The sequence below is a fragment of the Mytilus edulis genome, chromosome 12, assembly GCF_963676685.1.
Source record: "Mytilus edulis chromosome 12, xbMytEdul2.2, whole genome shotgun sequence".
Lineage (NCBI taxonomy): Eukaryota > Metazoa > Mollusca > Bivalvia > Mytilida > Mytilidae > Mytilus > Mytilus edulis.
Window position 1 is genome coordinate 80,028,526 of NC_092355.1, and position 22,754 is coordinate 80,051,279.

At 33.1% G+C, this 22,754-nt stretch overlaps 1 protein-coding gene and 1 long non-coding RNA gene across 2 annotated transcripts; both read left to right on the forward strand.

Annotated features, from left to right (window-relative positions):
• Positions 1-8,298: 8,298 nt before the first annotated feature.
• On the forward strand, positions 8,299-12,638 carry LOC139497869 (ankyrin repeat domain-containing protein 39-like). The gene is made up of 5 exons (XM_071286109.1): positions 8,299-8,321; positions 8,853-8,936; positions 11,892-11,990; positions 12,281-12,379; positions 12,603-12,638. Exons 1-5 carry the CDS (start codon positions 8,304-8,306, stop codon positions 12,636-12,638), a joined length of 336 nt encoding a protein of 111 aa, XP_071142210.1. The 5' UTR covers positions 8,299-8,303.
• Positions 12,639-13,006: 368 nt separating this feature from the next.
• Positions 13,007-21,782, forward strand: LOC139497237 (uncharacterized). Its single transcript, XR_011657729.1, has 3 exons — positions 13,007-13,114; positions 14,981-15,052; positions 21,730-21,782. It is a non-coding gene; the product is annotated as an uncharacterized lncRNA (long non-coding RNA).
• The last annotated feature ends 972 nt before the right edge of the window (positions 21,783-22,754 follow it).

The following is a 22,754-nucleotide window of genomic DNA, read 5'->3' on the forward strand; positions in this document are numbered from 1 at the left end:
TGGAACTGTTGTGTCTGGAAATTACCATCGTGCATGTTTTTGCACCGTGTACGTAGACCGTCGCCGTAGTGGCAGTTTACCCTCTTTGTGAATTTCCTGGTTAAGACAGGATCCAGCGTACAAGTAAAGGGCCCTAATTGTCAAAATTGGTAAGGAAAAATGCGCAAGGCGACCACAGGAGATAGCCACCCGGGTCCCCCCCCCCCCCCATCCACCCACACACACAAACTTGAATCCGCAACTGTTCGATTCTGTCTAAATATCAAAAAAGAAGAATGCTAGTATATGATCATTATATATCTAAACTATATAATTTTTATACTTCTCTTTTATCGATAAAATATTTTCATAATTTAATTATTCTTTGTTTCTTCAATGATAATCACTGTTATAAATACTGAGTTTTGTATTCAAGCCCTCAACCGCCTCTCCGTTGGTTCAATAAATATTTGCATATTCATAATGCATTATACGTATTTAAAAAAAAATATACAAACAAGATACCCTTATGTAAAACTACTCAACTGTGTGACAATCGATCAAGTGTACAATTATATGAAACGATAATGAAAGAAGCTGTTTTACGGATTTTAACTGTTGAAGGTAATTTTAACTTGTTTTGTGAAATACATGTATTCATTATTCCGACAGTAATTTTTAACTATTATATAATTTAATCTATATAATTTTGTGTGTGTTATATCAAATGACCATTATAACAAGATGTGTCTTTGCTCTGATTGTAGATTCGGAAATATAGGCAGACCCGGTGGCACCATATTGCAAAAAAAAATGTGCTTTAGTCATTTTTAAATTTTGAACTTCCTGTCTCCTCATATCTTTTAATTGCCCCGTTTTAAAGTCCTGGAACCGTACTGGGGAACGGTATTATATGTAACAAGCATATAACCTCCAACTGCGAGGACCTCCAAGTCGTTGGTAAATAAATAAAAATGTGTATTGTATATTACATAGGACATTCTCTTTTAACAACCGAACATTGGAACAATATCTGGTCATTATGCGTATTTTGTGGTCTCCATATTCTTTTTCCTGGGTGTACAATGGTGTAGAAAACAAACGTATAGTATCGGAGACTCCTGCTACTATAATTTGATAATATAGCAACTTTTCAATTAAGTCTTTATTTTACTAAGTTATTTAACATGTTTAATCAAATATCATTGAATATATAGTAAACAAAATAGAAAAGCTGAAATTAATAATATACATTTTTTGTAAGATGATATCATAGTTATGCTTTTAAAATAACCTCATTTTATGAATTAGTCCGACATGTTTATCAATCGTCTATGGTTACGCGTCCTATAATATGACCTTATAATATAATATGACTTTTCAATAGGTACAAATGTAGAAAAAACACAAAGAAAATTGTATATATTTAAATATCTTTCTTACAGAGTAAACTAAACTGCTGAATTCACACGCAAATACATTTAAATGATCGAGTCACGAGTCGTTGATTTCATAATTTATATATCCGTACAAATTATCATTTTTCCTTTGCAACTCCTAGTGAATATGCTTGTGAAATTAGGAGCCATAGCTATTCAAACAGGCAAATGCTCCTTGTGTAACTTTTATAATACGGATATATTTATGCATTATATACTTTGCTGTACATCTCTTTTACAAATTCGGACAGAAATGTTCTACAAAATTGTTGATATTCTTGACGTAAAAGATTCCGTTTGTTTCTTTAATCAAGATGATGACGAAATTGTCGATTCGTTACTTGGAAGTATGAATCATAACATGCTGATGTATGGAGCCTCTTGATGTGACACATAGCAGATTATATGTATAAACTATATCAGGTCTTCAATTATGATCTTTATAGTCACATATTTGATCTTAACTAATGTTGTTCTTATATGAAATTGGTGAATTATAGACGTTTTGTTTTCGACTGTTTTTCATATAGTTATGTAACTACCTATGGACATTTTTATTGCTGTTTATATACTTTGCTGTTGTTTAGAATATGTAAATATGTTAGTGTAATGTTCTTGATTTTGTTCTTATAATATTAATTGTAAAATCTTCATATATATGGAGGAAATAAAGATAACCAATCAATCAATACAAGTTTAAAAGACAGGGCCGTAAATACACCTTCATATCTACTGAGGTGAAAGTTCGAGGTATCAGCGATGAACGTGTATACAGCAATTTGAAAAGGAATGTTCTTATGTGACCGCTATCTGGGGTCACTTACCACCTTTCGCATTGAATGTAATGATTGTTCTTATTCAAAATGATTTATTAGATAAAGCATAACTTTAAGACTTTAGTGTGTTCAGTTCAGATGAAAAAAGAAAGAAGACTTTAGAAACGTGAATTTTTCGGATTGACATTGTGTAAGAAACGAATTCCTGTATGTTTACATTATTTGGTTTCTAAAATAATGTTTCACGTTTTTACATGAACTTGATTTATGTAAAAAATCGAGACAGGGTAACATATCTTCTAAATTATTCTATAGCTACGTTGTGGAACCAATTTTGCAAATAATTTCGGGTGTAAAAATACTATTTTTCACCTGTGAAGTCTTGTTCAGTCCTGCAGTGGCCTGGAATGTCCCTGTCCTACGTGTATGTAATTGTGTTCCCTTAGTTTTTAGTTTTAGCTGTTTTTATTGAATACCCCACCGTTTATATAGTTTTCCCTAGTATTGTAATTCACAAAACAAATAAGAAAAAGGTACACGCCTATATATACGCTGGATTTTAATAGAAAGAAACTGCAACTACAAAAAGTCAAACAAAAAGTTATTGACTTTAGTGAAGTGGATCATGTATTTACTGAGTCAGACCCGGGGGAACATTCGTTATCGTAAAATGTAAAAATAGTTAATAGTATAGCTGGGCAATGAACATTCAGTTTGTATGTCAAAGGTTGTGTTCGAGATAACGATTGATATCCCTCTCTGAAAATGTTGGTTCCGCTGCTGAAAGCAGCATAAATCAAAATCTATATTGTCAACAGATAACGACCAATCCCCTTCCAATAAAAATCTTGGGTTTTAAAGGTTCACGGAAATAAACGGGTTAAATGATAAAAAATCCGAAAATTGAACAAAAAAAACCCCAAAACGTTCTGTCAAGTCCTCCTGCCTCCATTTTTTGACTTTTTGCAATGCGTCCCATTCAGCAAGCGTTCAAGTTTCTGCCGGAACGGGGGAAGTCCAGGCCATATTCCTATACCCATTTACTTAGTATACACTATTGGTGGTGGTTGTAACACAGGGATTTTATTGCAGCCAGCGTTGGTTACTCATGATCATATAGCTTTATATTATACCCGTATCTATCATGGAGTTTACACATTTTACCCGTATCCATCATGGAGTTTACACATTTTACCCGTATCTATCATAGGGGTTTAGACTTTTTTACGAATCCCCTTAAAAACCACTAAACTACGTTAGTGTTAGCACCACACAAATTATTTTTAGTTCACCTGGCTCGCAGGACCAAGTGAGCTTTTCTCATCACTTGGCGTCCGTCGTTGTCGTCGTCCGTCGTCGTCGTTAATTGTTTACATTTTGAACTTCTTCTAGAGAACCAATGAATGGAATGAAAGCAAACATAGCATGGATGTTCCTTATGAGGTCCTGGCATCTATGATGAGTTTTTGGAACTGGACATTTAAACTCAAGTAATGTGTCACCTTTTAAAATTTATATCTGCACTACTAGAAAGCCATTGTTCCTCAGCTGAGACATACATGCCGGTATCTATAATGATATTTCCAAGTGACCTAATGTGCTCTTTAGCCACAGCTTTTTGCTGCGTACCAAGTCTCGTATATTTGTTTCCTGTAAATTTGGGATGCAAATGTTCCCTAATAAATGATGTCGCATCAGTTGTGTCTTTAATTGGCACTTTAGTTGCACTGCTTGCAGTTATGCACAATTTCCTTGCATCTTACCATAAAACACTGCTACTTTAACTTTTTGTTCCAAGTTCCAAGTTTTCCTTTTTGTGTCATTAAGTTCAATTTATTTATTGAAAAAGGTATAACATTTCCTACATGAACTAATAGAAGTATGTTCACCATGCTCCTCTTGGATTATCACATTTGACATAGGTGTACAATTAAAACTTTTGTAAACAGTTGTTCCTTTTGTTTCGAATAGTTTGGATATGGGTGAATCCTTATGGCTGCCTTAAATTCTGCATCTGGGGAAAATAGAGGAGTGCCACGAACGCTTGGCACATAACCCTCATTATTTTCCATGACAGATTCGCCAACCTTGGGCTTCTTAAATGTTATATTGGAAAGTGCCTTTGGTTCCACATTCCTTGTGGTCCCTTTATTCTATTGAGCACTTTCATCAGTGCAGGCAATCCCAGTAAGACTATTTCTCACAGCATGTTCCAACTTCCAAAGAAGAGCCCCAACATGACTACACGCCTGACATCGGCCTGCCATACACGAACACCATCCATTTTTCACTGTGCCATCTTGTGTAGAATGTATATATACACTGTTCATTCTCGATACTGTTTGAGAAGAACGGACATCTGCCATCATTAAAAACGTATTGTGAGTATAAACATGGTGCGTAATAGCCCTGACATATCCACTTTGAAAGTAACTATTACTTTACAGGCTTTTGAAATTCTTCATTTCTTGACCATGGGCAGCTTTTGACGAAATTTAAAAGTTGTACACATCATCGTACATAACATTTGGCCATACCCTCATATCGTCTGCCCATGATGTTATTTTATCTAAGCCTGGTGGATTCAGATTATTCATTTTTGGTTGTATCAACAATAAAATTATGTGTTTTCAGATAGCGTGCTTTCTCTTATGTTTACAATTTTTCACGACTTTAGTGGCGACCGGATATCGATGACCTCGTGCGGACATGTGCAATACTAAAGGGGATAATTTGAAAGACCCGTCTATTGAGCAGGAATAAGGAATGAGTCAGGATATACTTCGCAAGACTTCTTGAACAACCCCCGTGTTATACCAAAAACATTTTTTTATGTTTTTTTCACAAGACGACGGACGTATCATGCGCTCGTGGCGCAGCTGTTTATTAGTCCCCTACCGACGAAGTCGGTCTGATGATTTTGTGCAGAGTTATGGTCCTTGGACTTGGAAAATTTACTTAAATAATCAGTTTTCCACACTGTTTGTCGTCATGCTTGAAGATATTGACTTGATATTTGTTATATAGTTTACAACATGACCAGTTATAGATCAAGTTAACATTTTGTTCCAGTACAATCATTTTTTTAAACGGTAGGGGACTATTTATGCCATGCCATAATGTCAGAATGATTGTTTATTTTGTGTCTTGTGTACTGTTGTTTTTTAGTGTTTTCTTTTTAGCCTTCTCTTTAGTTTGAACATCTATTATTTGTATTTTTTAGATCCTTGTCCAGTCAATGTGACCCTTGTCCAGTCAATGTGATCCTTGTCAAGTCAATGTGATTCTTGTCCAGTCAATGTGATACTTGTCTAGTCAATGTGATACTTGCCCAGTCAATGTGATCCTTATCCTTGTCCAGTCAATGTGATCCTTGTCCAGTCAATTTGATCCTTGTCTAGTCAATGTGATACTTGTCCAGTCAATGTGATACTTGTCCAGTCAATGTGATCCTTGTCCAGTCAATGTGATCCTTGTCCAGTCAATGTGATCCTTGTCCAGTCAATGTGATCCCTGTCCAGTCAAGTTATTATAGGTAAGTGCATATTATATGTGAACTATATAGGATCATTTACTATTGAAATTTGTTTCAAATGTAAAATGTTCCAACTCTATAAGGGGATGTCAACCTACAGTTTTTACATTCAAAATAACATAACACAAATGTTTTCAGGTAAACAAGACACAAGACATCATTACAGTGTTATTTGTCTTCAAAAATAGATAGGTTGAACTTAAGCATTGAACTTGCGCTAAAGAAAAATAAATGTCAATGAGACAGCAACCCAACAAAGCAAGAATGGAGATGTGTAAAGGTCATTATATAGGAGATGTGTAAAGGTCAATATATAGGAGATGTGTAGAGGTCAATATATAGGAGATGTGTTCAGGTCAATATATAGGAGATATGTACAGGTCAATATATAGGAGATGTGTACAGGTCAATATATAGGAGATGTGTTCAGGTCAATATATAGGAGATGTGTACAGGCTACATATATATCGTGCTCAAACAAGTAATCAGATTAATAGTTATTTTTCACAGATGCATAGGATGATGGCACAACCTTACTTATAAATTAGACTGACTTCAGAGGTACATTTATCAGTATTTATGTTATTAGAATGTATTGTATAATATATGTTTTGTAAGAGAACAAAACAAATCAATTCATCAGGACTGCCTCGTTGATCTTAACTCGAATAATTCAAGCCCTTTCCGTGTCCGATTTTCTCCCACAAAAGGACTTGCACTCCTTATGATCATTGGCCGCGTCGCCTTCTCTCTGTGAGAGAAAGCCAATCGCCGGCGATCAGAAATAATGTGTCTGCGCAACTGTCGTGTAATTGTCTTACCAAACACGTGTGTTTAATTAACACAAATCCGATAATAATTAATTAACATAACATCAGTTTACATCATTTAACATCAATTTACATCCGGAACTCCTCCTTCTTTAGCTGCCAATTTAAATCAAAATTCCCATATTGCATAGCGGTGTGAATTTTCCGATTGTCGGTCTTGATAGAGGAAGACGTTCAGACGTTAATGTAGCCTTCATAGATCAGCGGAATATAACGACTGAATTATTTGGGTTACGTTGATCTTCATGATTTTCATTTCTGCCATACAGATACTTCCTGTTTTTACACCTGTCATACAGCTACTTCCTGGTATCGCATCTGTCTTACATCCACTTCCTGTTTTCATATCTGTCATACAGCCACATCCTGTTTTCACATTTGCCATACAGCCACTTCCTATTGGTTAATAGTTTGAAATTATACAACACTCATTGTACAATGAACATTTCTTTTTCTTGGCTTCTATGGAAGGGAATGATATTTGATGAACAGCTTGAAGATTTTGTTTGTAGAATGTTAGCAATTTTTGTTTCTACTGTGCAAATTCTTTCTGTTAACCAATAGTTTGAAATTATACAACATTCATTTTACAAAGAAAATGTAGGACAAAGATATAAATAACAGGTTGTCCAACAGTCTTCAACAATGTGCAAAATCCATATCATATGAAAATAAGGAAGTGTGGTATGATAAGCAATTATACAATAATTCCTAGACCATAGGACAAAGGTATAAACAATTACAATTCGTCTATCAGCCTTCAACAATGAGCAAAACCCATACCATATAAAAATAAGGAGATGTGGTATGATTAACAATGATACAATTATTTCTAGACCATAGGACAAAGATATAAACAATAACAGGTTGTCCAACAGCCTTCAATAATGAGCAAAACCCATACCATATAATCATCTATAAAAAAAACTTGGTATGATAAAATATAGTACACAGCTTCTAACTACATCCACTACGTTATATAGGTCCTGTCTGTGGAAAGAGTCACACCCTGTATGTAGAATACACAACTTCTAACTACAGCCACTACGTTATATAGGTCCTGTCTGTGGAAAGAGTCACACCCTGTATATAGAATACACAACTTCTAACTACAGCCAATACGTTATATAGGTCCTGTCTGTGGAAAGAGTCACACCCTGTATGTAGAATACACAACTTCTAACTACAGCCACTACGTTATATAGGTCCTGTCTGTGGAAAGAGTAACACCCTGTATGTAGAATACACAACTTCTAACTACAGTCACTACGTTATATAGGTCCTGTCTGTGGAAAGAGTGACACCCTGTATGTAGAATACACAACTTCTAACTACATCCACTACGTTATATAGGTCCTGTCTGTGGAAAGAGTCACACCCTGTATGTAGAATACACAACTTCTAACTACATCCACTACGTTATATAGGTCCTGTCTGTGGAAAGAGTCATACCCTGTTTGTAGAATACATATACATAAGTACCTCATTTAGGTAAGTGATCAGATCTTCAAGGCTTTGAGTTCAGTTCAGTTCATTAACTTCAAATAGTGCAGAAAAGTTGAGATAAATGACTGTTTCAATGCTATTATTAATTATTTGAATGAAATTAGAATCTGAAATATTAGGTCAGTATTTTACATCCCAGAATGATCATGTATCTTCATTTGGCAGTAACAATAATACCTCAATGAAAACTCAACAGTATATATTGAATATAATTTTTCTTTTCTATTTTAAGGCTATAATGGAGGATTGGAATAAGGTAAGATTTACTTAATAGTCCCCTTGTCATTTGTAGTTTTGTTCCACATTATTGTACAATTAGATACATGTATGTAATAATTTGAAAAAAAAAACTAGTAGAATTCTATTTGAACTACAAAACTACCTATACTGATTCCATTGCTTGTCTTATCTTTTACTCATTACAAGGGTGACACGTAATCGTCTTATCTTCTACTCATACCATGGGTGACACTTGATCGTCTTATCTTCTACTCATAATACGAGTGACAATTAATTGACTTATCTTCTACTCATTACACGGGTTACACTTAATTGTTTTATCTTCTACTTAGGTTATTTTTGTTTATCTTGATAATAGAAGATGCATATATTCTAACAATTACATGCTATTTTAGGTATTGATCTCTGTCTGAATGTTATATGAAGGAAGGATACTACTGATTTATGTAGTCATTGCTAAACAGAAGAATACATAATGATTACCTGATTTAACAGTAAGGACATTCATTACAATCTATTAAATGTAATTTCTATGTTTTACTTACAGAAACTTATTACAGCTGCTAGTACTGGAAATATAGAAGCCTTAAAACTAAGCCTACAGAATGGTTCAGACATTGATTATCAAGATGTAAGTAAAATAGTCACATTCAAAACGACCTTAATTTAATACTTCATAGAAAAATCATTTTAAGATACGTCGTCTTATGTTACTTAAAAATAAAGCACAGTAAAACAGTGTAAAATTACAAGTTACTTCAAAGTATTGAATATTGTTCATAACTCATATAAAACACACAACTGGAAGTTACTTCAAATAACAACCACAACCACATATTACTTCAGAACATAACAGGTTGTACACCAGCAGTATAAAACACACAACTACAAGTTACTTCATAACATCACAGCTTGTTTATAAGCAGTATAAAACACACAACTACAAGTTACTTCAGAACATAACAGGTTGTATACAAGCAGTATAAAACACACAACCACAAGTTACTTCATAACATAACAGGTTGTACACCAGCAGTATAAAACACACAACTACAAGTTACATTAGAACAAAACAGATTAAATATTAGCAGTATGCAACACACAACTACAAGTTACTTCATAACATAATAGATTGTACATAAGCAGTATAAAACACACAACCACAAGTTACATCAGAACATAATAGATTGTACATAAGCAGTATAAAACACACAACCACAAGTTACATTAGAACAGATTGTATATTAGCAGTATGCAACACACACCTAAAAGTTACTTCAGAACATAACAGAGTGTACATTAGCAGTCTAAAACATTCAACTAAAAGTTACTTCAGAACAGAACAGATTGTACATTAGCAGTATAAAACACACAACCCAAAGTTACTTCATAACAAAACAGATTGTACACCAGCAGTATAGAACACACAACTACAAATAACTTCAAACATAACAGATTGTACACCAGCAGTATAGAACACACGACTACACATTACTTCAGAACAGAACAGATTGTACACCAGCAGTATAAAATACACAACTGCAAGTTACTTTAGAACTGAACAGATTGTACACCATCAGTATAAAATACACAACTGCAAGTTACTTCAGAACATAACAGATTGTACATAAGCAGTATAAAACACACAACTGCAAGTTACTTCTGAACATAAGAGATTGTACACCAGCAGTATAAAACACACAACTGCAAGTTACTTTCGAACAGAACAGATTTTACATAAATAGTATAAAATACACAACTGCAAGTTACTTCAGAACAGATTGTACATCAATAGTATAAAAAACACAACAACAGTTACTTTAGAACATAACAGATTGTACACCTGCAGTATAAAACACACAACTACAAGTTACTTCAGAACATAACAGATTGTGCATTAGCAGCATAAAACACACAACTGCAAAGAAAAGAGGGACGAAAGATACCAAAGGGACAGTCAAACTCATAAATCTAAAACAAACTGAGAACGCCATGGCTGAAAATGAAAAAGACAAACAGAAAAACAATAGTACACATGACACAACATAGAAAACTAAAGAATAAACAACACGAACCCTACCAAAAACTAGGGGTGATCTCAGGTGCTCCGGAAGGGTAAGCAGATCCTGCTTTACATGTGGCACCCGTCGTGTTGCTTATGTGATAACAAATCCGGTAAATAGTCTTATTCGGTAGGTCACATTCATGAAAGGGAAGGGGATTGTAATTACGACGTAAGGAACATATCCGATATCATTTGTGAAACGGTTATTCCATAACGGTCAACCAACTCGTGATGGCGTCCGTAAAATTTACGAAGGGATGATTTCAACTTCACCATTTGGAACTCTTGGTTTAATAGCTTCCTTGTGAGCAGTAACCCTCTATCAAGAAAATCATGATAGGAAATGCAAGCACGGGAATATCGTATCAATTGGGAGATATATACCCCGTATGCAGGTGCTGCTGGAATGTTGCTACTTAGAAATGGAAAGTTCACAATTGGAAAGCTGAAATCATCTCTTTTGTCGTAATGTTTTGTTTTCAACCGACCCTCATTGTCAATTTCTAGATGTAAGTGCAAGTTACTTCTGAACATAGCAAATTGTACACTAGCAGTATAAAACACACAACTACAAGTTACTTCAGAACATAACAGATTGTACACCAGGAGTGTATAACACACAACTACAAGTTACTTCAGAAAATAACAGATTGTACACCAGCAGTATAAAACACACAACAAGAAGTTACGTCAGAACATAACAGATTGTACACTAGCAGTATAAAACAAAAAACTACAAGTTACTTCAGAACATAATATAATAATATATCTTTATTAACTCAAAATCTGTTTTTAATTTAACAGTTTTAGTGAGAAAAAAAATCATAAAGGTATTTTTGTTTTTTAAATGATTGTTTTTGTTCGTTTTAAATAATAGTTGAGAGAGTTCTTACTTTGAATATTTACAAGAACATTTTTTACACCAAGGTTTTACAGCGGGTGTAACACAAATATCACGCATGTATGTTATTGCTTCACTTTGACCACATTCCTTCATCAATTCAAAATTATGTTGTTAATAATTAGACAGGTTTAATGGACTACAAATATTTGTCAGAATCAGATAAAGTGGGGTCTCATTTTGTTTGTCTCCTCAAACTAAATAAGGAAATGTAACTATTTCTCATATTTCTTTCAAAAAGTAACTTTTTAAAAAAATTATCATTATTCTGAATCATGTTCATCAGACAGATTTAATCATTATATCAACAAATACTTGTTAGAATTATATGAAGTGAGATGTTATTGAACTCAGAGATTATAATGAATCCATTGATGTAAATATTTTATCAATTTCTTTAAAAAAAGAAATTTTTAACATGACAGTTCTGATGGAAGTTTTTAAATCTCACAACAAAACATGTTGTTTAATTTGTTTATGTACAATATAAATACAAAGTGTGACTGATCATTTTATTCAGTTTTGACTGATGATTCATTTGATTTATATTTTGTTTATATTTATTACACAACATTGTCCAGTTTATCAGACAAGTTTTGATGTCAGTTGTATTATTTCAGACCGCTGGACGGACAGCATTAATGGCGGCTGCCAGGAGAGGACACCTGGAGATTACCCGATTACTCCTGGACAGCCAATGTAACACAGATATCACAAACGTATGTTATCACTTCACTCTGATCACATTCCTTAATCTACACAAAATTATGTTGTTAATAAGACAGGTTTAATGGACAACAAATATTTGTCAGAATTATATAAAGTGGGGTCTCATTTTACCCAGAGAGTTGTAATGAATCCATTGCTGTAAATATTTTACTTTTTTTTACATGACAGTTCTGATAGAAAATTTGACCACTGAATCATGTGATATATATTTTGTGTTTATTTATTACACAATTTTGGCTAGTTTACCAGACAAGTTTTGATATCAGTTGTATTATTCCAGGTTATTGGAGTGACAGCATTAATGTTAGCTGCCCAGTATGGACACCTGGAGATTATTCGATTACTCCTCAACAGCCGCTGTAACACAGATATCACAGACGTATGTTATCACTTCACTCTGATCACATTCCTTAATCTAAACAAAATTGTGTTGTTAATTAGACAGGTTGAATGGACAACAAATATTTGTAAGAATCATATAAAGTGGGGTCTCATTTTATTTGTCTCCTCGTTCTAAATCAGGAAATGTAACTTTTTTTCATATTTCTTTGAAAAAGTAACTTTTTAAAAAATTGATCATTATTCTGAAACATGTTATTCAGACAGATTTAATCATTATTTCAACAAATACTTGTTAGGATTATATAAAGTGAGATGTCATTTTACTCAGAGAGTTGTAATGAATCCATTGATGTTAATATTTTATTCATTTCTTAAAAAAAAAAAATACATAACAGTTTTGATGGAAGTTTTGACATCTCACAAAAACATGTTGTTTATTTTGTGTGTTTATGTAGAATATAAATACAAGTGTGACTGGTCATTGTATTCAGTTTTGACCCCCGATTCATGTGATATATATTTTGTTTTATATATTTATTTCACAACATTGTCCAGTTTATCAGACTAGTTTAAATGTCAGTTGTAGGATATGACGTTGTATATTATTGATATTGATAACAAAGAATTGTCCTTAATATTTACATGTTATTTTGTTATATTATAGAGAGATGAATACACAGCTTTACATATAGCTGCTGGGTTTGGACGTCTACAGATCACAAGATGTCTAGTAGAACAAGGAGGTGCCAGTCCCTTGGTTAACACACTTAAGGTAATATTTTATAGTATATACCCAGTATGTAATATTTAAGTTATGAATCACTAAAATGATGTATAAGATATGTTTGGTCCAATGGATTCTTTTTGCAATAGATCATTCAAACTTAACTTAAGATATGAAAAAGTTTTATGGAGGGTGTGGATGAGGTACAGGTATAGGAGGGTGTGGAGGGGTATACATATGTAGGAGGGTGTGGAGGGGTATACATATATAGGAAGGTATGGATGGGGTATACATATATAGGAGGTGGGGATCATTGTTGATGGGGTATACAGATATAGGAGGATGTGGATAGGGTATACATATATAGGAGGGCATTGATCATTGTCAATATATGAACTGTGTAATGTGTCAATATATGAACTGTGTAATTGATGGCTCAAATTATAATGTTATATATATTATAACATATGTTTTATAACATAAGCATAATATTTTAATTGATAATTTTAAAGAGGAGGCATGCTGTCAAAAATAGTATTATAATTAATACTAATAATCTATGTTTTTGTTTTTCTTTCAATGCTACATGTTTGTAGTGTTTAATGACTATCGTTTTGTATTTAATATGCCACTGTCTGTTTGTTTGTTTTTGTTGTATATTTTAGTAACAATCCTATTGTTTGGATTTTATACTAATAAAATTCTTATTCTTATTCTTATTCTTATTCTTGTTGATGGGGTATACAGATATAGGAGGATGTGGATAGGGTATACAGATATAGGAAGGTGTGGATGGGGTATACAGATATAGGAGGGTGTGGATGGGGTATACAGATATAGGAGGGTGCTGATGGGTATACAGATATAGGAAGGTGTGGATGGGGTATACAGATATAGGAGGGTGCTGATGGGTATACAGATATTGAAGGGTGTGGATGGGGTATACAGATATAGGAGGGTGTGGATAGGGTATACAGATATAGGAAGGTGTGGATGGGGTATACAGATATAGGAGGGTGCTGATGGGTATACAGATATTGAAGGGTGTGGATGGGGTATACATATATAAGAATGTGTCGATGGGATATACAGATAAAGGAGGGTGTTGATGGGGCTATACAGATAAAGGAGGGTGTGGATGGGGTATACATATATAGGAGGTAGTTGATGGGTATACAGATATTGGAGTGTATGGATGGGGTCTACATATAAAGGAGGGTGTGGTTGAACTATACAAATATACGAGGGTATGGATGGGGCTATACATATATAGGAGGGTGTGGATGGGGTATACAAATATAGGAAGGTGTGGTGTTGGTATACAGATAATGGAGGGTATGGTTGGGTATATACAGATAATGGAGGGTATGGTTGGGTATACACTGATATAGGTGGGTGTGGTGTGGGTATACAAATATAGGAGGGTGTGAAGGGTTCTAGAGATATAGGCAAACAATTAATTAATAGAAAATAAGTGGATGCAATAATATAAAGAATAGAGAATAATATAAGAATATAAAGAACTGTCAATAATGTGTCCAAAAAATGTGAAAAGATAGTTAAGGATGAAATTCCCCCAAATCCCACACCCCTTTTGTAGATATAAGGATGGATTTATTATTCTTCAAACTGCAAAGAAAATTAAGAAGACCAAATGGGGACAGACGGAGCATTTAATCATATCCTTAAAAAAAGAGTTAAAAGCCTATTTAAAGTCTTAGAAAATTGTGAAAAATAATCTGAATGTTGTCTCATGAGTAATATTTGATGAACGAAAATAATATGGATAGCATATGTAAAATTAAACACTCAGCTGCTACTGGTCTTACTAATTGTAAGATAGGTGTAACAAAAGTCTTTGTTATTAACATGATTAACATAAGAAAGTTATATAAAGATTTTTCTGTATTTCAGGGCGAGACTCCATATGATCTAGCAGCAACATGGAAAAGGAGACAGTATGAAAAAGTGATGGAATACTTACAGGTACATATGGTGTTAAATTAAATATGCTTACATTGAATCAATTAGAAAATAAGTTACAAAAGATAAAGAAATATAAAACTCAGAAATCAAATATCACAAAACCAAGATACTTCAGGAGAGAAATCTTAAAAAAATAAATATTATTTATTGTCTTGAAAAAACAATTTTAAATTCTAATGCAATTTATTTATTATCACGATTTTGATTGGATAACATCATATATTTGAGGCGCTTAATTCCACGCTTTACCGGCCTTTAACTAAGTTTAATCGTCCTTTTACAATTCAGGAATTTGTTGTTATGTGATTTCTTCAATAATCGACAAAATGAGCAGATGTCGTCTATTTCATTCAGAGTAAACATGAGATAGCAAGTTTTTGAAGTTCAGTACGTTGATAATTAAATGATTTGTTAATTTTGTATTAGAATGCATAAAAAGAATGATAAATGTATTGTTGGTGTCGAGCCTGCGACTCTGTCGCAGAAAGCCTGACATAGGGATAGTGATCTGGCGGTTGTAGTGGCGTTAGTTCACCTCTTTAAACCTTAATATTTCAGAAGGTAAAAGACCGGGATCATTCATACTTTGTATAAAGATGCCTTATGTTATGAAGATTTCGTCTGTCATGTCCATTGTCCTAGACCTCATTTTCATGGTTCAGTGACTTCTTGAAAAAAAAGTGCAAGGTCCTTATGCCTGTCAGATAGTTTTCACTTGACCTCGACTTCATTTCTTGGAACAGTGAACCAGATAAAGTTTTCGTGGTTAAGTCCTTATCTCAAATAGTATAAGCAATAGGTCTACTATATTTGGTGTATGAAATGATTGTAATGTGTACCATGTCCAACTGGCAGGTGTCATCTGACCTTGACCTCATGTTCATGTTTTAGCCGTTATAGTTTAGTTTTTGTGTTTTGGTATGATTTTCTAATACTGTATGCATTGGGTCTACTATATTTAGTGTATGAAATTATTGTAAGGAGTACATGTCCATCTGGCAGGTGTCACCTGACCTTGCCCGCATTTTCATGTTTCAGTGGTTAAAGTTAATTTTTTTGTGTTTTGGTCTGTTCTTCAAATACAATTAGCAATTGGTCAACTATATTTGGTGTATGGAATAATTGTTATGTGTATATGTCTGTCTGGCAATCATCATCTGACCATGACCTCATTTTCATGGTTCATTGGTCAATCTTAAGTTTTTCTGGTTTATTTTGTTTCTTAGATACTATATATGCAAAAGGTCATCTATATTTAAAGCATGTAATGATTGTAAGGTGTACATGTCTGTCTCGCAGGGTTCATCTGACCTTGGCCTCATTTTCATGGTTCATTGTCTTATCAATGTTAAGTTTTCCTGGTTTTGTTTGTTTCTTCGATGTGGAGTAGGCCAACTATATTTAAGGAAGGAATATAATGCAGTGATTTTCCTACCTTTTTATTTCAACGAGACCCATGTGAGCTTATGTCATCACTTGGCGTCCATCATCATCGTCTGTCATAGTCGTCGTCGTTGTCTGTCGTAAATTAATTCAAGAATCTATTCCTCTAAAACTAATGGGCCAAATAATTTCAAACTTTAACTGAATGTTCCTTATATTATATATAATAAGGGTATCTAGTTTTTAAAACTTTAATCCATCAACAAACATGGCCACCATGGCTAAAACTAGAATAAAGGGTCAAATACAGTTTGGGCTAATATCTTTAAAACTAAGGCATTGAGTGCAAGTCTGAGATAGGTAAAACTATTCCATAGGTCAATATCTATCAGCCCTAAAATTCAATTGCAGACGATTCCAACAGCACATTATTGGGTTGGTGCCACTAAATTGGTAATTTTAAGGAAACTTTGTAATTTTTGGTTATCATCTTGAATAATATTGAAGTTCTATCCATTATAAATTTTTATACAAGGGCTGCGTTAAGCGGTTTCATCAATCACCCCTGCTGTATCCTGCGTTTCATCAGGTTTGTTAGGAAGGGATCACTCCAAAACAAAACGGACTCATTACCGTTTACTGGTTATGTTTTGATTTTATATTCTCGAGTTTCCCGGGATCTTGTTTAAAAACCTGTCACTTGACGAAACATCAATTCAATTGTGAAGAATGTAAGCACATATAGAAGTTTCCTTTTAGTAAAAATGCATAATTCAAGATTATTTTTATTCTTGATTTTATATGTTTTTGTTCAAAATGCATTTATAACTTTTTAACCTGAAAAAATACGAAAGTTTGTCGGGTTATGTAACTAACTACCATTGGGAAGGTCCAAACACGTAAATTGAAGGTCAAGGACTGCTAATTTGAACCCCTGTTACTGTCCCAAAAAAATGGTAATTGTTTAGCTCTCCTGGCCAAAAAGGGACAAGTGAGCTTTTCTCATTACTTGGCGTCCGTCGTCGTCCATTAACTTTTTCATAAATCTTCTCCTCTGAAACTACTGCGCAGAATTGAACCAAACATGGCCTCAACCATCTGTAGGGTATTTAGTTCAACAAATATATCTAATGCCCCCGTCCATCAACTAAGATGGCCGATATTGCTAAGATAGAGCATGGGGGTAGAATGCAGTTTTTAGCTTACATGGCTGAAACTAAAGCAAATATGACATGGGAAACAATGTTCATATATCTTCCCTGAGATTTTCAGACACATCAGACAACCAGTTGTTGAGTTGATGCACCTGAATCAGTAATTTTCAGGACATTTTGCAGTTGTTTTTCGACAGCAACAAATTTTGCGGTCGTATATAGGTATCACGTTGCAAAGTGTATGACTACAAAAGGAAGGTTGGGATTGATTTTGTTGGTTACATTCCTAACAGTTCATGAATTTGGGGCCAAAAGAGGTAATGAATAAGCGTGTTTCTAGTTTCAATACAACATCTTGTGGAACGGTGAATGAATCTCTCTGAAATTATATCACAAGGGGATGTCTAAAAATAGAACATGGTGGAGATAAAATGCCATTTTTGACTCATATCTCTGTAACCAAAGCATTTAGAGCAAATCTGACTTGGGATGAAAATGCTCATTATATCATAAACAATTTGCCCTGAAACTTTCAGACACATCAGACAACCTGTTGATAGGTTGTTGCCCCTGAATTGGTAATTCTAACGATAGTTTTTGGTTATTATTTTGACTTTTAATAATAGACAGAGATACACTGTAAATAGCAAAATTGTTCAGCAAAGTAAGATCTACAAATAAGTCAACACGGGCAAAAAGGTAAACTGATCCTTTTTTTAACTAGATACCCTAATTATGATTGAGGACAAGTTTAATTAAATATGTCTCAGTAGTTTCAGGTAAGATTTTTGTAAAAGATTACACAAATTTACCAAATAAATATAAAACATAAAAGTATTAAGGGCAATAACTCTTCATAACTTAAGGATCAGTTTATTATTCTTAGCATATTATGCTCATTTCATACTTGCTCTTTTTATAACGGTAAAAAAAAATATATAAAGGAAAAAAATGCATTTTACCATTATGTTCCACTTTTAGCCATGTCAGCTATGTTGGTAGGCGCCTACAATAAGCTTTACCAATTGTCCTATTACGTCAAAACTATTAGATACATTCTTATAGGAGTCATTGCCCTTAAATGACAATTTGTTTCCCTATCATAATGAAAACTATGATATTTATAAAGAGAGATTTTTTCTGTTATGCCTTATATGATTTAAATCATTATACATTATTTACACTTTAAATCACAAAAATGATCAGCAAGGCAATATCTTTTAATAAGAACAAACTGAAAGATCAGTAATACAAGATCAACAAAATAGAGATTTTTGTCATGAGTTCTATTCTCGTCTTCTATGTTGGAGAGTGTCCTTTGTTGAATATGCACATAGACCAAGGTGAGCGACACAGGCTTTTTAGAGCCTCTAGTTAGGAAATTTTACAGTTTCGGGTTTTGTATTATTTTTAATATTATAATAGATGAGGAGAAAGTGTAAATGACAAAATTGTTCAGCAAAGTAAGATCTACAAATCAGTCAAATGACTAAAACTAAAATTACAGCCATGTGAGTGATATCAGGCTCTCAGGAGCCTCTTGTTTTTATATATTTGCCTATTATAAAAATGCAAATAGCGAAAATAATCAGCAAGACAAGTTCTACTATTAAGTTTTACATAGGTCGAAATCGTCAGTCGACTTGTAATTAGAGTTATTGCCCTTTGATGATGAGTTTTACCATATTTTTATAGTTTTTCCCTTTATCTTTATAAAAGACAAAACAAACAAATATATTTCACAGCACAGGATAAACACTCGACTATACCACTGACATTCACATATAACATGTAAAGTTAATGTTAATGAGCAAATATAGCGTCTAGCCATTAGAAATGATAAATATATTCATTCAAACAGATTGAATAAACACACGAGCTAGCCGCCAAGCCAACGGCCGCCAAAAAATAAAACAAACACCTGTGTTGAACAAAGCATTAGGCAAATTAATTTAAAATAGCATCTAAACAATACACAATTTAAGATTGGTAATCTAGCATGCAAGACATAATATCAAGCAAAAATTTAACAATTAAAGCAAGTGAGGAAGAAACAATATCAACCCTGAACATACGTGTTTCTTCATACAAAAAAACATCTCATATGAAAAGAAACAGCACCCAACATTGTGAACAATACTCACTGAAAAGAGTCCCTTACCTGCAATATAAAATTAAAAAATATTAGTACATATTAATATTAATAAACATTACAACATCATGACCAAACAAAATAATTAATACCACTACATATTAAGGAAAATGAAATACAAGTAATACCAATTTTAGTATGGAAGAAATAATATCAACCATAGACTAAAATTTAAAAGGAAGTATGGCAGAAACATGAAATTCAACCATTTCTAATCCTTTAACTCCACTCGAGAAAATCATCTCAAATGCCAAGTTAACATATATAAATTGAATGAGCAACTCTTTTTTTTTTTTTTTTTTTTAATATATAGATATCTGTCTTGTACATGTTGTACCTTCACAATTAAGATGTAAACCACCATCTTTATAAGCAAATAATTCCCCCTTTGGCTTTCCACATTTCAAAAAATATCTATATACGAATGAAGGAATTCTACTTTATAACTCAAACATAAATTCAACAAAGCCATATTAACTTTCTTAATCTTCTGACCCGTTTCCTAAAAATCGACAGGACAAGGAAAAATACCACACAAAGCAATAACCCTAGAACATTTTTGTAGAAGGAAACAACAACTTAGCAGTAGAAATAAAATTACAATAGGCAGACTTAAACTGATCAATAGATAAAATATGAATGTCATTGGTACCGCAATGAATAATTAAACATTTATAACCTTTATAAATATTCCTCTTGTTCTTGTTAAATTGATAGGTTATTTCTTCTATGGAAGCCCCCCAAAAGCAAAAACATCAGCATTGTCAAGCTTCACATATTTTGCGATTGAGTCTGACACTATCAAAAAAATTCTTTGTTCTAACAAAAAACAATTTAAATTAGTAACCTAACAAGGAAACAATCTTTGACATCAAGATTTACAAACAAGTCATATAGGTAATAGACTATCACTCTTCATACGAGTGATTGCTCCATACCTCTGAAACTGAAAATGCAGGTCATAACATGTAGAATCTTTTCCGGTCCTTTTTTAGTATTGAGTTTTTTTATATACGCTAACATACACCATTTTTCATGTATATGGACCACTGATTTTCCTAAAAATATTCAGTTTTGTATAAGTATATACATATTTATCATTAATTACATAATTTTCTAAATCAATGACATTTTATTGTTTTATTCACACTAGTTTACTTCTTCTTATTAATGAATGTCATAGATCCCAGCTATACATATCATAAGAAATCAATATTATTAATTATTGTGCTCCTATACACAGGAGGAAGATAGATAGAACGAAGTTTGTGTCTTTCCTTTCAGTGTAATATCTAGAACATATGGATTAGATTTAAATATTTTATATTTAAGTGTTAACAAAATTATTCTCTCCACTAGAAATGTATCAAAGGTGTACATGTAAGTTGTTTTAAAATGGTTTTTATGGGATATTTGATATTTGCTAACAACAAATCTTTAAATCAGGACATACAATTGTATGTCCAGCTTGACTGTCTTCGACTTTCTCTGGTATAATTAACAAACAATCCTCGAATTGTTACTGTTCAATCAAATGTAATGTTTGGATAGCTGCCATCAGTCAATCAATCATTGAATTAAGAAATCAATCAAATTTAGTGTTGGCAAGGTGAGCAATACAAGTTCGTTTCAGCCGTTGTTTTTTTCTTTTGGTTTACGCTTTTTATTGTTAAAACTATAAAACTTGTTATAGCAAAAATTATCAGCAAGACTACAGTTTCCATTAAACCTAAATATTCTTGTGGCATTGCATACTTTTTTGGGGGACAAGAAATACCTGCAATGGGATTTACAAATACAAAAATATCCTTTATACTTTAAACCATATCTTTCTATTATTCTGGGCCTTACATTTCCTGAAAAATACATTTTGTATAATGTAAAATATTTGTATTATACATTATTTTTGGGGGTTTATAAATCCGAAAATAGTTCTACAAGTGAAATGAGTAAATGTATATTCACCGTGCATATTCCTTATTTTTCAGTCTGTCATGTCAGTGGAATCTTCAGATGTGACTGCTGTACAAGGGATGGGAGGTAATTTTTATTTAATAATTTTTGTAATAAATATTTCTTATTTTAAAAGTGTTTGGTGTATATGTCTGTCTGGCAGAGATCATGTCAGAATCGTTTGTGGCCAAGTACGTACCGTAAATTCGAAATTATTGCGTGCATTTATTATTGCGATTTTTTTTGTACGAACGCAAATTTATTTGCAGTAGTATTATGTTATGGTGTTTTCTGCGTCTGAAGACATTTTGGTTCGCAGACATCATCTTGATTATAAGTTCCTGGATCTCTATGAAATGTTAGCACAACGTTCCTTATCAATAAAGGACGGTTGAGATTGTTTGGGAGGTTTTTGTCCCGCGTTTTTTTTTTAATTAGGGACCAAAAACAGTCAGTTTTACTGGTTCATTGAAAATAAATTGGATTGCAGACACTAACTTTAGTGTGTGTATGGATGTCTAAGAATTTTAGCACATGGTAATACCACAATAAGAGGCTTTGTTTGTGATTGATTTTGGGGGTTATTGTCTTAGTTTTGTAATTACCCTTCACAAGATTTTCCATCAAAATTATGGAATTTTGTGATGGAACAAATGACATCAAATTCCATCATGTTGATGGAGTATTGGAACAACTTTCCATCCACTTTCCATCAATGCTTGAAAATGGTTGATGGAAAATTGTTTGATAGAATTTGTATTCATGATGATTGAAACCTGATGGCATAATTTCCATTTGATGGATAATTGATGGTATTTTTGCCATCTGATGGATAATTGATAGAATATTTTGACCGATGGAATATTTTCCATTACATGTTAAATGCTTGGAAATTTGAAGGAGAATTGACCATCAGATGGAATTTGATGGATGAGTAAGGAGAATGTCTTTAGAAAATCTTTTCATGTATGGCATTTTCTGTGATGTATAATTTAAATTTCAATTAAATATTTAATTTAACTAAACAAATAATTAATTAATAGTTTCTTCTCCATAGCGA